A 20,408-nucleotide genomic window follows, 5' to 3' on the forward strand; every position below is an offset into this window, starting at 1 on the left:
GATAGAGTCGGAAGGCTTTTCAGTTTATGAATCACCATCATTTACAACAGATTTACCGTAAAAAATGAAAAAAATGCTTCGGGGTCACAAGAACATTCTGGGAAAAAGATTTATAGATGTGACACTGTATTATGTATTACACGTTAGTGATTGTTCATTTAGTCGGTGAGAACATTTTCAAAATGTATTTGGTCCATTTTGTACAAAAAGTTTGGATAGCACTGCGCTAGAAGATGAATGAAAGAAACTAGTGAAAGTTAAAAGTACGTTTTAAACGTAAAAGTTCTCATTTCTGAAATTCCGCAGGGACAAAAGTGCCCACAGCCAAAGAAACACCCATAAACACACACTCTCGTTCGCCCATACATTCCCCTGACATTCCATTGACCCGTGTTATACGCTGCGTTAGCGCTGAGCCGGCACTCTCTCCAGCAGTGATGGATGAGGTGGAGATAACAGAGCAAACCCTCCAATCATTTACCTGACAGTCACTCCACTCGCCCTGGGGTAAGGGCACCTTGCCAGGATCTCCTCTCTCAGCTCCTCCCTTGCTTCCCCCGAGTTCCTGTAGCTTCCCGCGTCGGTCCCTTTCACCCCGCCATCACCACAGGTGTAATTCTGAATCGCGTGAACAACACATTGCTCACCCCAGGCTCACGGCAACACTATCAGTCACACACGCTCACAGGATGTTGTCTCGTAAATACAGCCCCTAATGCTTCCTCTGTTAAACCTCTGCTGGTGAGCTTGAATTTGATGTAATCAACACTCAGGATATCCTAAATAATCGCTGCTTTAGAATCCTTTTTTTTATTACCCAGAATGCTTTGGGTGAACAAAACCATTTTAGATGGTGCTTTGACATTCATATGGAGAAGATAATAAATGAATGGAGAGTAAAGCTTCTTTCGGAAAACATGAAAACTCCAAATGGACCATATTTGCTTTCTTTTTTACATGTTTTGGAGTCAACAGTGAGAGTTTAAAGGCATGTGATGGAGATGTACTACTAATCACAGAACTTGCTTTACTGAAGAGATGGACCGCCCTAATTTTTAGGTCCCTTACTAAACCTAAGCTTCAGTGAGTGTACAAAAATGTGTATTTGTGACCAAAAACGCATAGATCGTGTTTTGACAAAGTAGTTGGACAAAGTAGGCTAGTCAGTGACGGAGATGCCTTTACGGACACATAAATATCTGTAGTTATGTCATGGATAGATCGATAACCTGGGGAATACATACACAAATATATATTTGTTCTGTTTACTGAATGCAATTTCAATTATTCATATAATTATTTGCAGGTGAAAGAATAGTGGTTATGGTCCTTCGTACGAATTCTTACAAATTTGCCACCTGGTAAACTACGTAAGATTTTTCACAAATCAAATGATTTAATACGAGGAAAAACTGAACTTGATTTACATGGGTCATTTACATCAGGCAGATCCTGGAACGCAATTTCAAGCGAGGCAGACCCACGGGAATGTGTTTGTGTGTCAGCCTGAAATGAACGTTTTGTACCGTGTCCAGCAATTGCTTACTGCGGCCTTGATCACGAAACATTAATGTTATATTCATTTTGTGCTGTGCTATGTATAGCTCATATCATGGCACATCCACAGCATAAAATAGAGCTCTTTTTGGCTCATGTACAGTGTGTACCTTGTGTGGGCTGATAAGAAACTGTTTTGCTCTTTGTTCTGATTGAGCTTTCTAGAAGCACAGTCGCTGTTTGATTAGGCTCCCTTCATCTGATGCAGACTGCTTAACACTGTTAAATCTCTCTGGGTAGTTAAGTGCGAGGTATTGGTTTAAAAAGTGCTCTTTCTCCTCTGAAAGGAGAGCACAATTATCACCCCACAATGGTGAACAATGTTTGTTCTAATAAGAGCCTGAGGTTTTTATGGAACGCTTGTTGGTGTCAACTGAATTTGTGGGCAATCCTAAAGGCACTTTCATTTTTCTGGTAATCCCGAAGACCTTGATTAGCTGATTCATGTTGGTTTATTAGGGTTAGAGCTAAACTTTAGAGGACAGTGACTCTTCAGGAGTGGGATTGGACACCCCAACCCTAAGCACCATTTGGGTAGTATTTAGGGCTGATCGGAATAACATTTTTGTCATTTTTCAGCAAAAACATTGCCCTCTGCCATAGTTCTAAAATCTCATAATCAACACATAAACTCTTCAGGAATTCCAACGATAAATGGAGTATTTAAAGGTGCTGTATGTGGGTTTTTTTTTGGCTTATTAAAGCATAAAAGTACAATATGTTCAGATATTTATGAAACATGCTACGTTTGGTTCATCTGCTGCCAGTTACTATACTTTGAATTGTGAGTTCGTGTCAGAATGTCTGTTTGTGTTCTGGTCTGTGTGATTACCAATTTGTTGTGCCAATTTACCCAATAGTTTTTCAATACCATGGGTTGCCAGTTGGCGGAAAACACAGCATATTACTGATAAGGAAGCTTGTCGCCTTCTATTGTCAATTGCGCTCATTGCTGTGTTCTCAATCTGGAAACCCACGTGAGCGTCAGGTCTGAGGACCACCTCTCTCCAAAATTTTGTCAGATTTAGACTGCAGTATTTATTACAAACTGTGATTCCGGTATGTTCTCATATATACATATTAAACAGATCAGCTTTAAAGTGGATTTCACTGCCAGTTGTTTTTAATCGCAGAATGTGCAGAACATCTACAGATTTTCCTCTTCTGTTCAGTCTAAAAGACATGTTCAAAGGTCAAAAAGATAAATGTGTTGGGACAAGCCAGCTACCAGTTGGTTGTACAGACAGCTGAAGCACTTGAAGTTGTTCTCGTCAAGAAGATCACAGTTAATTTCCTTTTCTCCATGGGCACGAAATCCCTTAAGCTTTCTAATTAGTAGAGCATGGGCGGAATGTAAATGTGCCGCTGCTGCTTGTGGTTTAATGATATAGTGGAGTCTGAGGAGTATTGTGTAGATAATGGCTCTACAGTCATCTGTTACCATTGCTCGCCCACTCTCAACAGCCTGTTGCCCGAGATACAGTCTTTCACTTTGTCTTCTCAATAGCGTTTTTCTTGACAATACATCATTTGGGAGAGTTTTAAAGCATTTCTAAAGTGTCTGTATTCAAGTGGCCCTGCTTTGTGTGTGTGTGCTGGCACTATAAAACTATCACAAAGTCAACTGAGGGAAAGTTCTTGTCATGGAGGTTACTCCAGGTGATTCAGCTGACAACTTACACACTTATTCATTAGATTATCAACCATTGTTAAATGTAGTGTCTTTCTTTTAAACACTTAACGCTTGTGTAGCTTTATTCTACCCTCAGAGTTCTTCCACTCACAGTTATTCAAGATTTGAAACTGTTGTTCTATCATGACAGGTGTTCACCTAAAAAAAAGTCTGCACCAGAGCGCGATTGCTGTGTTCACACCTGCCCAACAGGTTCACACCGAGGGTGGAAATGATTCGTTTCAATTGAACAAAACAAGACTGATTTGATTTCATCCTCAGTCTGATATAATGACATCATTATTCACATGGTGCTGCCAGAGGTTTCTTTTGACATCATCAGCCAATGAGCTGCTGCTCTGAGAGTAATTGCTTATCAGTTGCAGCACGCTTCAGAAAACCTCCACCTTCCCCAGCAACACTTGTCTAGATATTCTATAGGGCAGTTTCATGTATGTTATATGAATGTTATTTCAAATATGTTTTATGTGCAGCAGCAGTATTTCCTACATGCTCACAACTGCATGTTTAGGGATGTATTGGCAGCATATCGATACTTGTTTCCTGTGGCAGCGTAGCAGACCTGTTCTGCCAAGACCAAATACATTAACATTGCCATGTAGCAGTGTTGTCACGGTACCAAATTGTTTCTGCATTCAGTACCGATACCAGTTAAAATGCAAATTTTTTGTACTGATTTGATACTGAAGTACTTGGCCTTTTAACAACACTACCATGTAGTATATTATCGTGCTAAGCTCTCTGAGAGTTATCATGACAGAAATGCAGATATTTCACATGGATTTACTTTTAAAAGGAGATGTAACCTGGTTGTCAAATACATGTCAGAATTGAGCATCAAGCTTATGGTGGTTAGAGGAAATCTCTAGCATTAATTCTGATCATGGCTTGTCTTGAAGAACACAGACGGTTTAACGTTTGTCTCAGGAGACGTCTCACTGCAAATCACTGGAAGAACTTAGTTGAAAGGTAAATTTGATCAAAACAGCCATTAATCGGCTGTTGGTGAACATGTCAATCCAGCGATCAAAGACAACTGATTTTTAGCATAGTATTACAGGAATCTTGTAGGTTTTTCAAAGTTTATCTCAGACAACCAAATCATGAACAAAGTCTCACAGTGTGTGCTGGACTTGAAGCAATAATCATTGTAGCCAATTACAGACATGTCTGTTGAGCAAATGTATTGGGATAGTATTGGGAAATGCTGGTGTCATCACACACACACACACGAGTCAGCACTTTTGACTAAACTAAGCTCTAGCAACGACTCTGAACCTGATCTTAATCAAGTTACTAAGGTGGCAACCCCGTTGCATGAAGACGTACCAATCGCATTCCTTCCATACATGCTGTTGACACACTGGAGTCAGTTGACTACAGTGCATGAACCGCTCTGTGCTGAAGTCTTTCTTCAGTGTGCCCGAGAGAGGTTTTTCAGTACCAACAAAACTACAGTTTTCTCTCCCCAGCACAATCAGGGCAGCCCTCAAGAGCTCTCAAAGAGCAGCCTGACAGCACAGTCTAATGACTCGCCATTAACTAACTCTATTCCCATGAAACACATGCACTCTCCAGGTAACAGAGTGCTGCTGTGAGTGAGACTGGAGTCATGCTTAAAAGAAAAAAAAAAAGACTCAAGTTTGCTATCACAGGAGATCAAGCAGTTGCCTGGGGGATGCGCTTCTCCGTCCCTTCCTCATTTATTTATTTCTAAAATGGTATTTCACCCCCAACTTAATACACTCTCATGCAGTCTGTCCGTCCTCTCATCTCTCCTCACGCCTGTCCGTCACACACAGAGTGAAAGTGGTAGCGATGAATTATTCACCACCACTTGAACCCCACAGCCGCTCTCGTTCTCGCTTTTTCTGCAGCTTTAATTGGGTTTCAGAGGATAACAATGAGGACAATATCTCATTAATCAAACAAAGAGCCGTGGTTTTTAAAAAGCTCAGATGAATGAAGGACATGGAGGTGAGCATGGTAGGCTTCAGGGGAGAGAGGAGGTTAAACATTTATGATAGTTATGTCTAGCATCGGATTCGAACATTTGAAATATTGTTTCTTCTCCAAAAGGAATTAAAGCTAGTGAAATCTATTAGCAACTTAAATTAATAGCTCACTTCCAGAATAAAAATGTCCTGATGCTCAACCCCATGTCATTCAAGAGGTTCATATGTTTCTTTCTTCAGTCAGAATTAACGTTTTTGAGAAAAACTTTCCAGGAATTCTCTCCAAATGAGTTGAAGGTCCAAACTGCAGTTTCGGTGCACCTTCAAAGGGCTTTCCCTTTTCAAAGACAGGAAATACTTTTAAAATGAATCCATAATACAAATATACTGCAGTATGGGTAGCATATTGTTTTTCATCCCATTGCGCTGCTTTTCCATTGTTTTTCTGTGTAAACATATTCAAATTCTGTCATCTAGGCACCTAGGCTAACGCTTTTTCAGAAGTATACAACACAGACGTAATTTGTTATATTTGATTGCATTGTCATACGTCACAAAGTGTTAAAACGATTAAAAATGCGACAGAAGTGTACCTTGTGTTCTCAGTGTTGCCACAAGGGGCGCTCAAATGCACGTTATTTAAGCTATTTATTAGCCAACTGCTAATAAATAGTTAGCTAAGCTAACTATTAGTTAGCATTGCCATGAGATTAGGCTAATAAAATCCTTTGCTGTACTCCTGCCTGTGCAGAATCATGCACTAAAAGCCAAGTTTAAATGGTCATGACATAAGTATAAATTAGTATGAATGTGTTCTAGTTAGTTTGTACTGAGGTGACTTGAAGTAGAAGTACAAGATGTAATCAGCAAAAGCAGTAGACATTTATAGCTCCTTTTTAAAGACATGTATAGTAGTGCTAAAGGAAAAGTAGAAACATTGTGTAGCTAGTTAGAGATGTTCTTTCACTCGAACACTTCGAAGACCAAGATATTCATCTTGACTACGATTGCGGCGATGTTCATCTTGGCCGGGGCACACACAAAGTCAGCATCTGGCCAGCCTGAAGGCTTTAAAAAAAAAAAAGAAGTACGTCATATCTTATCGCCGACATATAAATATAACCGCATGAGCTGCAGGGCAGCGGTCATACTCCGCATGTATGACTGGCTTGATAAGGATCTTTGCGTGTCCCCGGCGAGGCAGCGGCTGGGCTGGAGATGCAGGGAGCTGAACAGATGCCCGGGGCCTGTTCTGTTCACGCAGATAAGCAGCTGTCACAGCTGTCATACACTCCACAACTTATGATAGCGCTTCCTGCATCAGGCGGAGCATGACCCCGCTCGCGAGTGCAAGGCCGCGGTGTGTTTCTGCTGACATCTGCTAGGGTCTGAAACTCATTCCTGCGGAGGACCGAGGGCTCCGCTTAATCTTGCGCTGCTTTGATCTGATTTATTTCCGCTCGATATTTTGGCAGTTAACAGAAGGGGACAGTTGGGCGAACGTTAAAAAAGTGCGCGTATAAATCTGAAAGTCAGATATAACGTAATGCGACGTTGGAAGTGTGCGTGAAATCGAATGAATAATTAAAGCTGCAGTCCGTAGGTTTTGGCTCTTTGTCGCCATCTATGTTCGACCGCAGCTTTAATTCGTCAATGAAAGAAACGCTGGTTTTGGTGAGTTGAGTATGACTGTTTTGTGTCTGTGCCTCTAGTACAGGATTGGTCAGCTGTACATGATCAGCAAGCACAGCCATGAGCAGAGCGAGAGAGGAGAGGGAGTGGAGGTGGTGCAGAACGAGCCCTACGAAGACCCCAACTACGGCCCGGGACAGTTCACTGAGAAACGCATTTATCTCAACAAGTGAGTGGCTAAATACTTCTGCAGATTCTCTCGGTGTGTCAGTTCAAAGTGTTTGAGGCACTACTAACAGTATTATCAATATATTTTTATTGGTGTTCAATTACTAACGACGAGTCTTAATAGCGGTGTTAAAATTGTTGTCAAAACTGCTAGTTTTTTAGGATTCAGACAGTTCAAAAGAACTGCATTTAATTGTTTGGAAACGATACAAATATCTTCACTGCCACTTTTGATTCATTTTAATGCATCTTTGCTGAATAAAAGCGTGCATAATTATTTTTTTTTTTATTTTAATCCAAACTTTTGAAAGGTAGCGTATAATGGTCTAAACTGTTTTCTACTTTTCTTGAGCACCAAATTAAAATTTGAACATTAAGATTTCTTAAGGATCATGTGACACTGAAGATTGGAGTAATAATTTTTAAAAAATCAGGTTTGTATCACAGAAATAAATTACAATTAAAAATATTTTACAATATTACTGTTTTTACGGTATTCTTTTATTAAATAAATGTGGCCTCTGTGAGCATAAGGGATATCTTTTTAAGCTAAATATAGCCCGTTTCTTGTGTAATTATTATGTGCGTAATTATTCAGCCATTATTCAACATGAATGTGTTAGCATCAGAAATTTATTTAAATGTACAATTAATAATACGATAGCCTCTGTTGCTCAATGTGGCTCAAAGCCTACCATACATCATCTTGAAATAAAGCTTCTAACATTTCACTTTTTCGGATCTTAGATTTTCTCACCGTTTAACCTTTAGCCAAATCTGGCCTTTCTTTAATTTTCTCTTTCTGTGTGCTATCTGCAGATCTCCCTCTTTTCACCGGTCTTTTCAGCCTCTTTTCTAAATGTTTTATAGTACATTGACATTGAGCCTCAGCCGGGGTCAGCGCAGTCCACCGGAGATCTTCAATTCATTCTCACTAAGAGAGCAGTCTCCGAGCTGCTGCTGGTTTAACAAGAATAAGCAAGGGCATGACTAGAGACCCAAACACTTTCCCAAAAATAGCCAGCAAATGGGTTCAGGACACCGTCCCCCAAGACGCCGCTCATTCTGGCCACTGATAAATCAATCGCTCACGCAGATGTGTTTTTGGAGAGAGGCTTTATTGAACCGAGACATCAGTCCCCCAGGACCAGGCTTGATTAAACTGTTCTTCCGCGGGTCATGATTGGCTGAGAGGTGGTCATGACGTCACTGACCACCAGTTTAGACCGTGGCCAACAGAAATGATTTTAACAAATTGTCTTTTGAATCTTTGACGCTTGGTCATTTTCACCAATAATCAATGCATTCAGAGCAGTTGTCCTGCTTTGTGGATCAAAAAGTCTTTTCAGCTATATATATATATATATATAATTATATATATGTAATACAAATATTAGATGAAGAACTTTATTAAAATAGAAATGTTGCTTGGCAACTAACTGAAATAAGTATAATTTGAAATAAGTAAAGGCTATGTATATTCATATATGTGTGTGTGTGTGTCTGTATAATAAATTATATATAATTCAGCACATTTGCAAAACCAAATAACTTTAATAAAAAAAAAACTTTAATTGTAATAAAAAGACTATGTGTATTTATATGTGTATATACTGTATATATCTAGGTGTGTATAATAAATTGTGTGTGTGTGTGTGTGTGTGTATGAAGAGTTTGATAACAAAAACAAATAACTTTTCAACAGTTTTTAATCTTTTTCAAAAATCATATATCAAACTGCAGCTGGGTTATTTTGACTAGGCTAAAAAAAATAACTAAAAACACCTAACTAACACAATAAAAACATGATAACGCAATAAAAAACATAATTTTTGAAAATGAAAATATATTTTGTAAATATATAAGACTTATAAAAATCACAGGGGTAAAATAAAGTGTGTTATAGTTTTAAAAAAAAAAACAAAAAAACGCAGAAAGCCTATACCAAATGATTATAACCTACTTTAAATTAAAATCAAAGCTGAAAAGAAAAAATAAATGCTTATTCAAAATATGGATAAATACAATAATATTATATCAATAATAAAAATTGCAATAGCTTCTTTACTTTTCTACTTTTGTACATAACCAGCTAAATACTTTTTCTTTTTTTTTTAATCAGATTTTTAAACAGTGTCTTAAATGCAGGTCGTATGTAAACAGATCTGTTTTTTGTTTTTTCTCCTGTTCAGACTGCAGTCACTTTTGCTAGCACGTCCACACCAGTTGTCATAGTAACGAGGCAAACTTGCGTAGGTTCACCATGCGTGAGACTTTAACAATGCATGTTTCGCCCCTGATTGTTGTTCTTTACAGTAAAGTATACAAATCTGAATTTGCTGCAGACAGCGGCGTAAGGAACCGAAACGAAAAAGATACGGACCCGTGAAAAGAGCGTTGACTATTCAAGGGACTATTCAAGAGGACTGAAAGACTGAAACACGTTTCCAAAAATCGGATATCGCACCATTCCTGAAATTGGTTTTGATCGGGCAAACAAAAAAACCCCACAAAAACCCAAAACCAAAAAGCACGAAACAAAAAAAAGGACGCAAATTAAAACGAAAGAACAGAAATCCAAGCAAAAGGACACTGTTTGTGTAAACATAGCCTACAATAAAAGAAGCCAGATATTTAAAAGTGTGTTTTCAATTATGCAGACCCATTAAAAACAAGCTTCTAACCTTTGACCCGGTGTCTGAGTCTCAGACTAAATTTACCAGGAACGCTTAAGTAGCTCACCATTTCAACACTTATGAGTGCCTGCAGATTCACGAGGGTTACGAGCTGCTTCCAGTACTTTCTTACCAGCCAAAACAAGCATCCTTTTCATACAGTAGGATGACTACAGTAGCGGTCGCAACGAACGGATTGGAACGAATTCGCCCTCCAAACCCCAAATCGGCGCGAAACTCTAGATGACAAACTAGAGGGGATAACAGACGTGGTGAGGAGGAGTAGTCAAAGCGGAGCGTACACGAGAACAAAAAAGAAGGAACAGAGAAAATAAGAGAGCGTGTGGGGAGCTTGAGATGTGCGTGGGACGGGAGACGGCTGAGCTCGCGCTTTTATAGCACGTGTATAATTCGAGATTTGGCTGTGGGAAGCTGTACCTGCCTTTTCGCCCACGGGCCACCTGCTTTCGCGCTCGCGCGTGCCATGCCGCTTACGCAAGCTGTGGCCGTCGCCCCGGGACCCGATCTAGAACGCCGGCGTCTTTTTGATTCGCCTCAGACCGAAACTGATGAAAAATGGATGGGTTCGGGCGTCCGGGAAGAGTTGCACGATGCAATCGGGTTTCTCGTAGGCTCGTTTCTGAAAAAATCCATTTGCATTTTAAAAGCCCTCAGGGCGAGGTTTGCGTCCCTCAGGTTTGCATCGCAGATGTGCAGAGTCATGCGCCAGCGAAATGTGCAAGGCCTGCATAAAACCTCCCTTTATTCCCGCTGCTCAGGCTTTTAGGACTGGCACCCGTCCCAGTTCCATCCGCTCTGCATCTGGTTTATTTAGGACGCGACTGCAGAAGGGCGTGAGAAGAGCTCGCCGCGTCAAGACGAAAATGCATCGCGCTTCCCCGACACCTCATTGATTTCGTTGCTTTGTCGGATGCGTGTACCCAGCGGCGATGCGATTTTTGCATCGTTGTGTTTTACAAGGACTGGTTGACCCCGAAAACTTTTACCTTTTTTATTATAGCAGTCGTGGGCTTAGATACGAGTTTTGGGGCGAGGGTCATCGGTGAATACTGACGTCAATTTCGTCAGACTTTTCTGATGCTTTGCTTTTTTGGCACTTGATAGCTCCTGGTGGTTTTATGGCATGTGCTGAAAAGTCTTTTGTGTTGAGATTTGGACTGACATGAGGGTGAATAAATAATGACAGAATTTTCATTTTAGTGAATGAGAGCCACTGATTATTTAGACGCGGCACAAAAGATGTTGAACAATCGCGCCTGCCATTACGTTTGAAAATAGCAACACTCCTACTCAAAAATGAATCAGCTGAAGGTTCTTAACACCAATGTACTTTTCCATTTTATTTATTTAGGGACAAGCACATAACTTGCTGAAACCCTGTTAGAATGCAAGTGTGTTTTTTTTGTACTCTTTTGGCTGTAAAAACAAAATGTAAAGTGAAGAGACATCACGAATTAATCCCAAACGCACCCTATTAAAAATCTATTACGTCTCTATTCTAAATAAATGCATTGGGTTTATTTCTTTCTCTAATGTCTCATGGGAACCTTCAAGATCCTTTAGTTTTGTCAGATCTGAAAGGTATATTTGAAGGTATTTTTTAATAGTTACAATACATTCCTGTGAATTTTCACCATCATTGCTCCGGTCTTCAGAGTCACATGATCCTTCAGAAATCATCACACTATGCTGATTTGAAGCTCAAGAAACATTTGAAATGATTAATATAAAAAATAGTTGTGTTGCTTTTAATATTTTTGTGGAAAATGTCAACTTTTTTTAATACAGATACCTTTGTAACGTTGTATCGATTTAATGCATTCTCGCTATTAAAGAAAAGCAAAACATTTGAACCCCGTGCGACAGATTCACTCCAAAACAAGGCATTAGTATACTAATCACCGAGGATGGAGGACGTGACTGATATACAGTCAAACTCACATTCGCAGTCGTCTGTCAGGACTCTGACTGACTGAAGAACGTTTCTGCAGCTGCTCTTAAAGAGAATGAGTTTTGGCAGCGATCAAGGAAACCTGATCTCAGATGAGAATGAAAGAGCATCTTCCTCCCCGAGCGGCCGTCAGCGCTTTCTCGCCGCAGCTATTAGTCTGTCATTACTACTGTTATTACAGCCGGGGGGACGGGGCGATTGGCACTCTACACTTTCTTCTCAATACTTCTCCTTCCTTTTTGGTCTCTTTCAGCAAGCTTCCCAGCTGGGCCAAAGCTGTGGTGCCCAAAATCTTCTATGTGACGGAGAAAGCGTGGAATTATTATCCCTACACCATTACCGGTAACTACACACCTTTTGACTTGCAGGCGTGCAGTGCCTTTGTAATTGCTTAAAGAAATGGTTCACCTAGAAATAAAAAAGGCAGAATATGTGCTCGCCCTCAAGCCTTGAAATATGTAGATGAGTTTGTTTACAGATTTGAGGAAACGTAGCACTTGCTCACCAATGGATCCTCTGCCGTGAATGGGTGCCAATATTTTTGACCAATAGATTGGACGGATGTTTTTGTATGTATTTGTTTCTTTAAGCAGTGCTCGATCGGTGTATATTTCTCTCCTGAATCAGACGAATGACCTTTTTACTCAAAAAAGCAGTATTTTAGCCAAAAATAGAATTAAAAATGCCGTATTAAGGCTGTTGTTTGGTACAAACATGCAGCTTTTCACTTCTCAAGACGTTAACTGATGGAGTCATGTGGGTTACTTATCGTGATGTTTTTATCCGTTCTGACGGCACCCATTCACTGCAGAGCATCCATTGATGAATGCTACATTTCTACAGATCTGTTCATGTCGAAATATCTGTGGGTTGGTTTTAATCAAGCAGCAAGATTTTCTTCATATTATTGCTTTGTCGTGACAATATATCATGACCGTAGAAAAAGACATTCCACTTTAGGTTCGTTGTACGTTAGACAGGATAACAGTTTATTTGTTGTTTTCTCTACAAAGAAGACACGGAAATAGAAATAGTGCGTCTAATGCTTAAAATGGTAACAGGACACCAAAGTGTACTCTATTTTTAGAAAGTGCCTGTTCAATGCTTCTATGAATAGGTTTGATAGGCTTTAAACAATAAGTCACTTGTTCTTTATCAAATGCCGAGTGTTTTTTTTTGGTTAGTCTCAGCTCACTGTAGAATATCTATGTTACCGTAAGGAATACCTATTCCGTAAGGATGTTACTTGGACAGTATGTACAGTACTGAATCTTAAATGTGACAAATGCCATTCGTCAGGAGCTTCTTTTTGACGTGCTGAATCGCAGCAATCGAGCAAATGCCTTGGAAATGACACCAAATCAAAGGGAATGCTTGAACACACACACACACACACAACAGAAAGAACTTCAATTCACTGAAGAACTGGAGGTCTTTCTGTGATTGAATGTTTGATGGCTTCAAGACTGCCATGCGCTTATTGCCATGACCTTTAACACGAAGCCTCTCTCTGTTTCTCTTTGCGTCTCTCTTCCCATCATCTTCTCGACCCATCTCCTCCCTCGCCGCCGGCTCAGAGTATACAGTGAGTATGGCTGCTGCTTCTTTTATTTATTTGAGTTCTTGAAACTCAAAACCAAAATGTCAATGCCAATAATATGCTAATAAACACGCTCTCTTCATTAAAACATCACATTTTAATAGACAGTATTCAGTTAGAAGAGCCGGTACATTGTCCTACCGAGACCGTAGAAGGACGTTTTTCAAGCATCAGCTAAATACTGAAGTACCTTTGGCATTTATAATAGCTCGTGCTCTTGGTTGATTGTTTTTATGATTATTAGAGGCGTAGCGGTTCAGTGCTTCTAATGTTTAACACAGACATACACTCTGATCTCCCACAATGCACTGCTCTCTGCTTGACATTAACTGAACTGTGAATGCTGGGTCATTAATGTATGTTTATGTGTGTTTTGGTAGCCATGAAACATACTTTACTTCATACTGTAGTACACAAATAATCCCATATAACCATTTAAAAGATTTTTGAATAATAAACTTTTTTTTTTTACTTAATAATCATTTTTCTTTTTTTTTTTAAATGAACACTTTTATTCAGCAAGGACACATTTAATTTCACATTTATACAAGATTTCGGTTTCTAATGAATGCTGTTCTTTTAACCATTCTATTCATCAAAGAATGAAAAAAAAAAGTCATCTTTATTAGAAAGATTTCTGAAGGATCGTGTGCCAGTTCAGATTTACATCACAGTAATAAACGTTTTATTTTTTTCAAAAAGAAAACAGTTGTTTTAAACTACAATAACTGTAATAATGTAATCATTTTAAACGGTAATGACTTCTTAATATTACTGTATTTCACTGCATTTTGACTTGCTGAAATCGAATCCGGTGCTGAGCCGAGTCTCCTGTGTTTCACACGAAAAGCTCCATATTTTACAACGTGGCGCTCTTTTAATCGCTCTCTTTCTATTTCAGTTATCTTGTCTGTGTAGTTCACATCAAGCTCACTAGGATCTGACTCCTCTTAACCACCAACCATGTTGTCATGTTATCCCAGAATGCACCGTGCTTGTTTTCCCTTGCTGTGCTGCAATATAATTAGAGTGTATTGGAAAAGCAGGCGGACCAGGTGTCTTCGAGCTCCTTGGAGACCATATTAGGTTTCGTGGAAAACCTTGTGCTTATTCGAAAGAGCAATATACATTTTAACACCTCAGGACTCCTCTGAGCCTTATGAATATATTGAAGGTCTAAAGTATTGGTACCTTAGGGGCTATTTACATTAAAAAATACCAGGCGTGGAATGAAAAAGCGTGTTTTTGAAAATTTTGAAGACTTTTAATTTGCTCTGTGTCAGAAGATGTGAGATCAGATCTATGTCTGTCTAGCGTGTGTTTAAATTGCAATAATAATGAAAAGATCAGCGTACTGGGACTTAAGGTCCTTGTACACAGAGTTCTTTTCAGATTTTCCTTTCTTATCAAAACTCATAAAATGAAAACCGATCCGTATTTTGCACGAGTAAATGACTTTTTCATGTAACTAGTAAAGTAAAACATTACTGTTAAATTTTGAGACAGAGGTTCTTCCTTCAGCCTGAGGCTTAATAATGTGAATTTCAAGATTAGGTATCTAAATATTAAAAATGTTTTTATCATCATTATTATTATTATTATTACTATTATTATAGGTTCAAGATTAGGTATCCGAGTCGCATTTAAAATTTCCATCCACTCCGATCAAACACATTAAGTTTATTAGTTTATGTTAAAAGTGCGTTCAGTCCAAATGGATGGAAATTTTAGACGCAATTCAGATGCATAAATCTCAAGTGAATGTCGCTGAGAATAAAATGCATACTGATGAAAGTCAGCAGCAGCACATGACGCGTCGGTTTAAATGAGCGGCGGAGATGGGTGGAGGATTAAGGTTTAGCTTAATCTGGCCGACAGTCGGTGCATCTTGGAGTGGCTCTGCGTGCCGTATCTGTACCTAGAGATGAATGAGAGAGCTCTTCATCCGAATACCATTATCATAATCAACCATATGCCAGGAACAACGGGATACAAACCGCTCAAATGAGAGCTGGGGAAAGACGAGAAAAGCCCCAAGGATGTGAAAAATAAGCACAAAATGGCAACAGCTACAGTTTGTGACAGTCACTACCTAAACGCCACTGAAATACGCTCATTTATCGGCTGATTGATTATGGAGACAATATATTTTTATAAATACATGTCCTAGGTAAGGCTTTTTCGCAGTCAACGTATCAAACTTTCATTTTATCCGACGCTAATTTAATCGAGTCCCGCATTAGAGCTCAGAAGGTACAGATCACGAGCAGCGTGAGTAGTTCGTTCCCAATTTTCCATCTTTTTCCAAATTTCTATTATGCTTTTCGTTCGAGATCAAAGCTGCGCGTCGTTTCGGAGCTAGCCGGTTTGGTTCATGCCTTACAAGAATCCTTTGAAATCTCTGTGGAGAAAATGAATGGGGAAAAACACTGCTGGCACCCAGGCTGCAGAAAATGTGGGTGTTCACTGCTCTGGACTGCCAAAACAGACGCTTCCCGTATATCCGCTCGATGCTAATTTCAATTCATTTGGATTACATCCATAGTACAGATATGTAAGGGGCGAATATGCTTCTCGTTCTGTGAGCCGTTATTATTGGAGTCTCGGTGAAGTGCATACAGTTCCGTACAATTAAGTTCACTTCTTTTTCACTACGTATTTGCCCCGTTAAAAAAGTTCAGTATAACACATCGTCTTGTTTTTTGCCAGTAGCGTAAAATTTACTTCTACTCCGAAAGAGGCTATTAGAAACCATTTGGGCGAAGTGATACGAACAGCCAAAGAGCTGCCTGGAACTTCATTCTCCGCTCAGTTCCCTTCGTCAGCCAATCAGCTTCGAGCTTTCAGCGGCCCCGTAGTGTACTACTTTTAAACGATGCGTAGTTGGTAAACAGCGATTAAGGTTTTGAAACCGAGTCGTAACTCAACGGCGCCTTGCGGGTTTGATCTGCCCTTCTTCTCTTCTCCTCGATCTCTTGCCCTTCCCCCAGTGCTCCAGCGTTTCCTCCAGTATTACGTAACTCAGCCTTTATTGATCTCCATAGCGATTGCGGGAGCAGTGCTTAATCTAATCAGGCAGCAGCGTGTTGGGTCTCGGAGGGGCTACAGCTTCAGGACGTGTGGGGAGGAGAGAGGAGGAGGACAGGGGGGCTGTAAATCCAGCCAGGCAGAAAAAGAGCTCATCATTACAGCAGAACGCCAGGCTCATAAAACACAATCACACTGAAGCGCATTGCCCTGCAGTGCAGCAGATCCACTGAGAGCATGCAGGCAGCGTGTTCATGAACGAGGCTTTGACCCTTCTTGATAGATCTCTAAAATTAGTTACCGGACTAAACAGAATTAAGCATTCAACGGGGTTATTTTTCCCTAATCGTCTGTTGATATGCAATATTCATTATAGGTAATGGAGTATTTACATACTTGGGCCCGGTTAGATAGACTAAGACAGGATTAGGCCATTTAATTACAAACATGCCTTAGAAAAAAACATTACTGGTGCGCATCTTAAGACAAGACAAGACAATTGAGACGATATTTTAAGGTCGCTCCATGATTGAAAATGATCAGATTCACATTTCAGTCTAGGACCAGGCTTAAGCCTCGTCCGTAAAGGAACGGTTCATTGAAAAGTGAGCATTCACATCACTTGTGTTCTCTGCAGTGAATGGGCGCCGTCAGGATGAGAGTCTAAAGGGCTGATGAAAGCGTCACAATAATCCGCACCACTCCGGTCCATCACAAAAAGACACCATCATCAAGTTGGTTTTTTTAACATCAAACCTTCTGGCCAAAGCACGAATCCTCCCTCCATAATATTGCTTTCTGCAGTTCTCCTCTGAAGAAAGAAAAAAAAAAAAAAGTTCTTTCGGGAGAAAAATATGCACAGATCAAGCACTGGTTATGAGCAAAAACTATTTTAAAGAAATACGTTGGTGGATTTTGATGAGAGAACAATAGGGATGGACTTTTTCGCTGGAGGAAGAGTTTTTATGGACTTCTTATGGATGTGAGAAACAATTTAAAGTTGAAAATGTGTTGACGGATTTGTTTCTCACAAACACACAAAGCTTCACTTCACAAGACATCTATCGACGGACTGGAGTGGTGCGGTGCGCTCTTTTATTTGCGTTTATTTGGACTCTCGTATCGACGGCACCCACAGGATCCAGTGGTGAGCAAAAGATGTAGTGCTAAATGAAGACAAGTATTATATTATGTGGTTGTCAAAAAGTTGTTAGTGCATTAAGTTGATTGTCCTTAATGTGATTGTTTCCTCTGCAGTGTGAATTCAGAGAAATTACTTAATATGTCCACGCACAAAAAAAAACAAAAAAACTGCTGAATGTTTTCACACAAATACATTGTTTTTAAGAATCCAAAGACTTCTCAGGGTGGCTGTTTTTTCCTAATATAACTCATTTGACACGTTTAACCTTTTTCTCTTCTGTAGTGCTCTTTCCTGCCAAAGTTCTCCATCCACGTTGAGACAAAGTACGAAGACAACAAAGGCATCAATGACAACGTACGTATACCGGATGCAATGATTACATCTTTTCTCATTTTAGTATTTCATCTAAATCCTTTCTGTGAAGCGAAACTTGTTGAGAGGAGCGACGGACAAAGCTAACAAGAAAGCCTGGTACGGTCTCAGAAACGGTTTGTAGCATCTCTAGATTTAACGTGCTTATAAAACCTCATGGAGATGTGGGTCTCTCCGTGTTTATTTATTGCTTTGATTAAACATTCATTCATTATTAAAGGGATAGTTCTGAGATTTCTCCCTCTGGCCATCCAAGAACTATGGGTTTGGTTTTTTTTATGGGAGCAGATTGGAGAAATTTATCACTGCAGTAAATGGGTGCCGTCGGAATGAGAGTCCAAACAACGGATGAAAGCATCGCAATACATATACATTAATGATAAACATTTTCTGAGGAACATTCCGTTTCGTGCAAAGAAAGTACCTGATGAATCCCAGGATCTGAGCTCTTATCGCTATTATTTACTGGAATGTTTTCAGAGGCTTTGACTTCCTTAACACTGTGTAAATCTAAGCGGAAAAAAACCACTAGCCAAAAACCGCTTGTGATTTCAGATGGGATTTGTCCTGGAGAGAGATTCCGGGTTGAGCTTGACTCTTTAATAATGCTGGCCTGCCGTCGGTCTGGAGAGCTTACATGTATCAGGATTGTTCCAGACGGCTCTGTCTGAGCCAGTGCTGTCTGTGCTGTCCCGAGCTTCACACATGCTCGCTCGCTTAGAAAGAATTTCGCTTTGTTTTATTCCTTTGCTCTTGGCATCGAGTAACACTTTTATCCTCTGCCCCCAAATGAGAGCATTTTAAAGATCACTCACTGCAGGCGCGTAGTTCTTCCTCTTCTGTGATCAGTTTGAAAAACGTGTGTGCGCGCTTGTGTGTGTGTGTGTGTGGGTTCGTTTGAAGATCCAACATTTACAAATGATTTGCTTGAACTCAAAATGATTAAATGTACTTCAGAGAGGGAGAGAAATCAGTTGGGAAGGGATGAAGTAGCGACAACAAGCACAGTAGAGTGTTATGCATCTTGGAATATGAGATGCTGCATTTTCGTACTGTAATGGCGTACTGGAAACAAGACAATGAAATGATTGATAGCAGACAAGGCGAGCGAATGAAATATGAATGCGCTTGTGACACTGTGAAGGAGAGGTGTTGGAGCCAGGTAGCATCTGTTGGGAGTTTGTGGGGTGCTGGTTGGTTCGCCTCAGGGCTATTTCTGCATCTGCAGGTGAGAAATAACGGAACACGTTGCATTCTTTCACCATCCGTGTTTCACACTCGGTTGAGATGCCAACACTTCTTTAGTAACGGCTGCTGATGAGCAGAAAACCCATCTCGCTCCAGCGGCCGTGTGCTGTTGATTTGCCCTGTCCGTGGTGCTGAAATCAAGACCTATCACCCGCGCAACGTTAACAGGGCATCTTGTAAATATGTTTAAGCATCATTACATTTAAGTAATCAAGATAAATTAATTGTTCAGTACACATATTTTTAACTGTAGAGCTTTCTAAAGCAGGTTCTCCTGCTGCATTTCTTTGTATCTTGCACCATTAATCCTTGTATTTTAACAAGAAGCCCAGTTCCCACTGCGGAGATGAACCCTGGTGTTTCTGAGGTGTGACCAGGGTTACATTTGCTTTATATCACTTTGAATTTCAGCTAAAAGACTTTTCGGTTTTTATTTGACCAAAATATCTTTTCCCACATCACAGATGGATCGCCGTTATGCCTTTTGACCTGCTGTAAAGGTGGTTATTTTAAAGTAATGGCTCCTGTACAAGCCCTGTGCTATTGATGCAGGTGGTTGCAGGATGGGGGGTGATTTTAACCAAAAAAAAAAGAACATTATTACATTTTGATGAGATTATAAAGACATTTTTATTTATTTGGATTACTGTGCGCCAATGTATTTTGTGCGCTGTAAAACCAGAAACATGCATTAATAAAGTAAAGTGCTTCGGTTCATTCTTACTTTTATTTCCAAATGGAGCTGTGGCAGAGAATTCATAATTCATTCCATTGTTTTAACATGCAATAGAAGGAAGCCTTTAAAATCATTATGATCCATTATGATTTTGCAGTTTCTCATGCATGACACAGCATTCAGAGTTAATGTGTGTGTGTGTGTGTGTGTGTGTGTGTGTGTGTGTGTGTGTGTGTGTGTATCAAGACCTAGGGATTTCTCATTCCTAAAAGCAAAACAGAAAACAGAAAAAGTGTCCATTTAAAATGAAAGCAATGGAAGGTCCTTATATTTAGCGAGCTCAAGCATGAAAATATTTATTTTGTAACTACATCTTATTCTTTTTTTTTTTTTTTCATTAATAATGTTGCATGAAAAAACAAGATCGTTGAGTATTATTTGTAGTCCTAGTATTTTGGAATGAGGAAACATACAAGGTCTCAAGACATTTCTTTTGAAATGTGTCATTTATTTTAACCTGACAGTGTATTTGGACGCTTGCACACCTGCTCACTGACTAAATGTTGTCAAATGAATGCACGAGTGGCAGTGACATTTGATGACAGGGTCTTGCCGGCGTTTCCTATTGC

General features: G+C 39.8%; 1 protein-coding gene across 3 annotated transcripts in view; it reads left to right on the top strand.

The window, feature by feature from the left end:
- Positions 1-20,408, top strand: part of pitpnc1a (phosphatidylinositol transfer protein cytoplasmic 1a) — a 54,903-nt gene that overhangs the window by 27,152 nt on the left and 7,343 nt on the right. For all 3 annotated transcript variants that reach the window (XR_006250491.1, XM_043235369.1, XM_043235368.1), the window contains exons 2-5: positions 6,918-7,066; positions 11,966-12,054; positions 13,290-13,297; positions 17,766-17,837. Coding sequence is in view for 2 of the 3 variants with exons in the window: in XM_043235369.1 (XP_043091304.1) it covers positions 6,918-7,066; positions 11,966-12,054; positions 13,290-13,297; positions 17,766-17,837 (318 nt within the window). In the remaining variant the exon portion in view is untranslated. The remainder of the gene's footprint in view (positions 1-6,917; positions 7,067-11,965; positions 12,055-13,289; positions 13,298-17,765; positions 17,838-20,408) is intronic.

The sequence above is a fragment of the Puntigrus tetrazona genome, chromosome 3 (assembly GCF_018831695.1).
Source record: "Puntigrus tetrazona isolate hp1 chromosome 3, ASM1883169v1, whole genome shotgun sequence".
NCBI classification, from domain to species: Eukaryota; Metazoa; Chordata; class Actinopteri; order Cypriniformes; family Cyprinidae; genus Puntigrus; species Puntigrus tetrazona.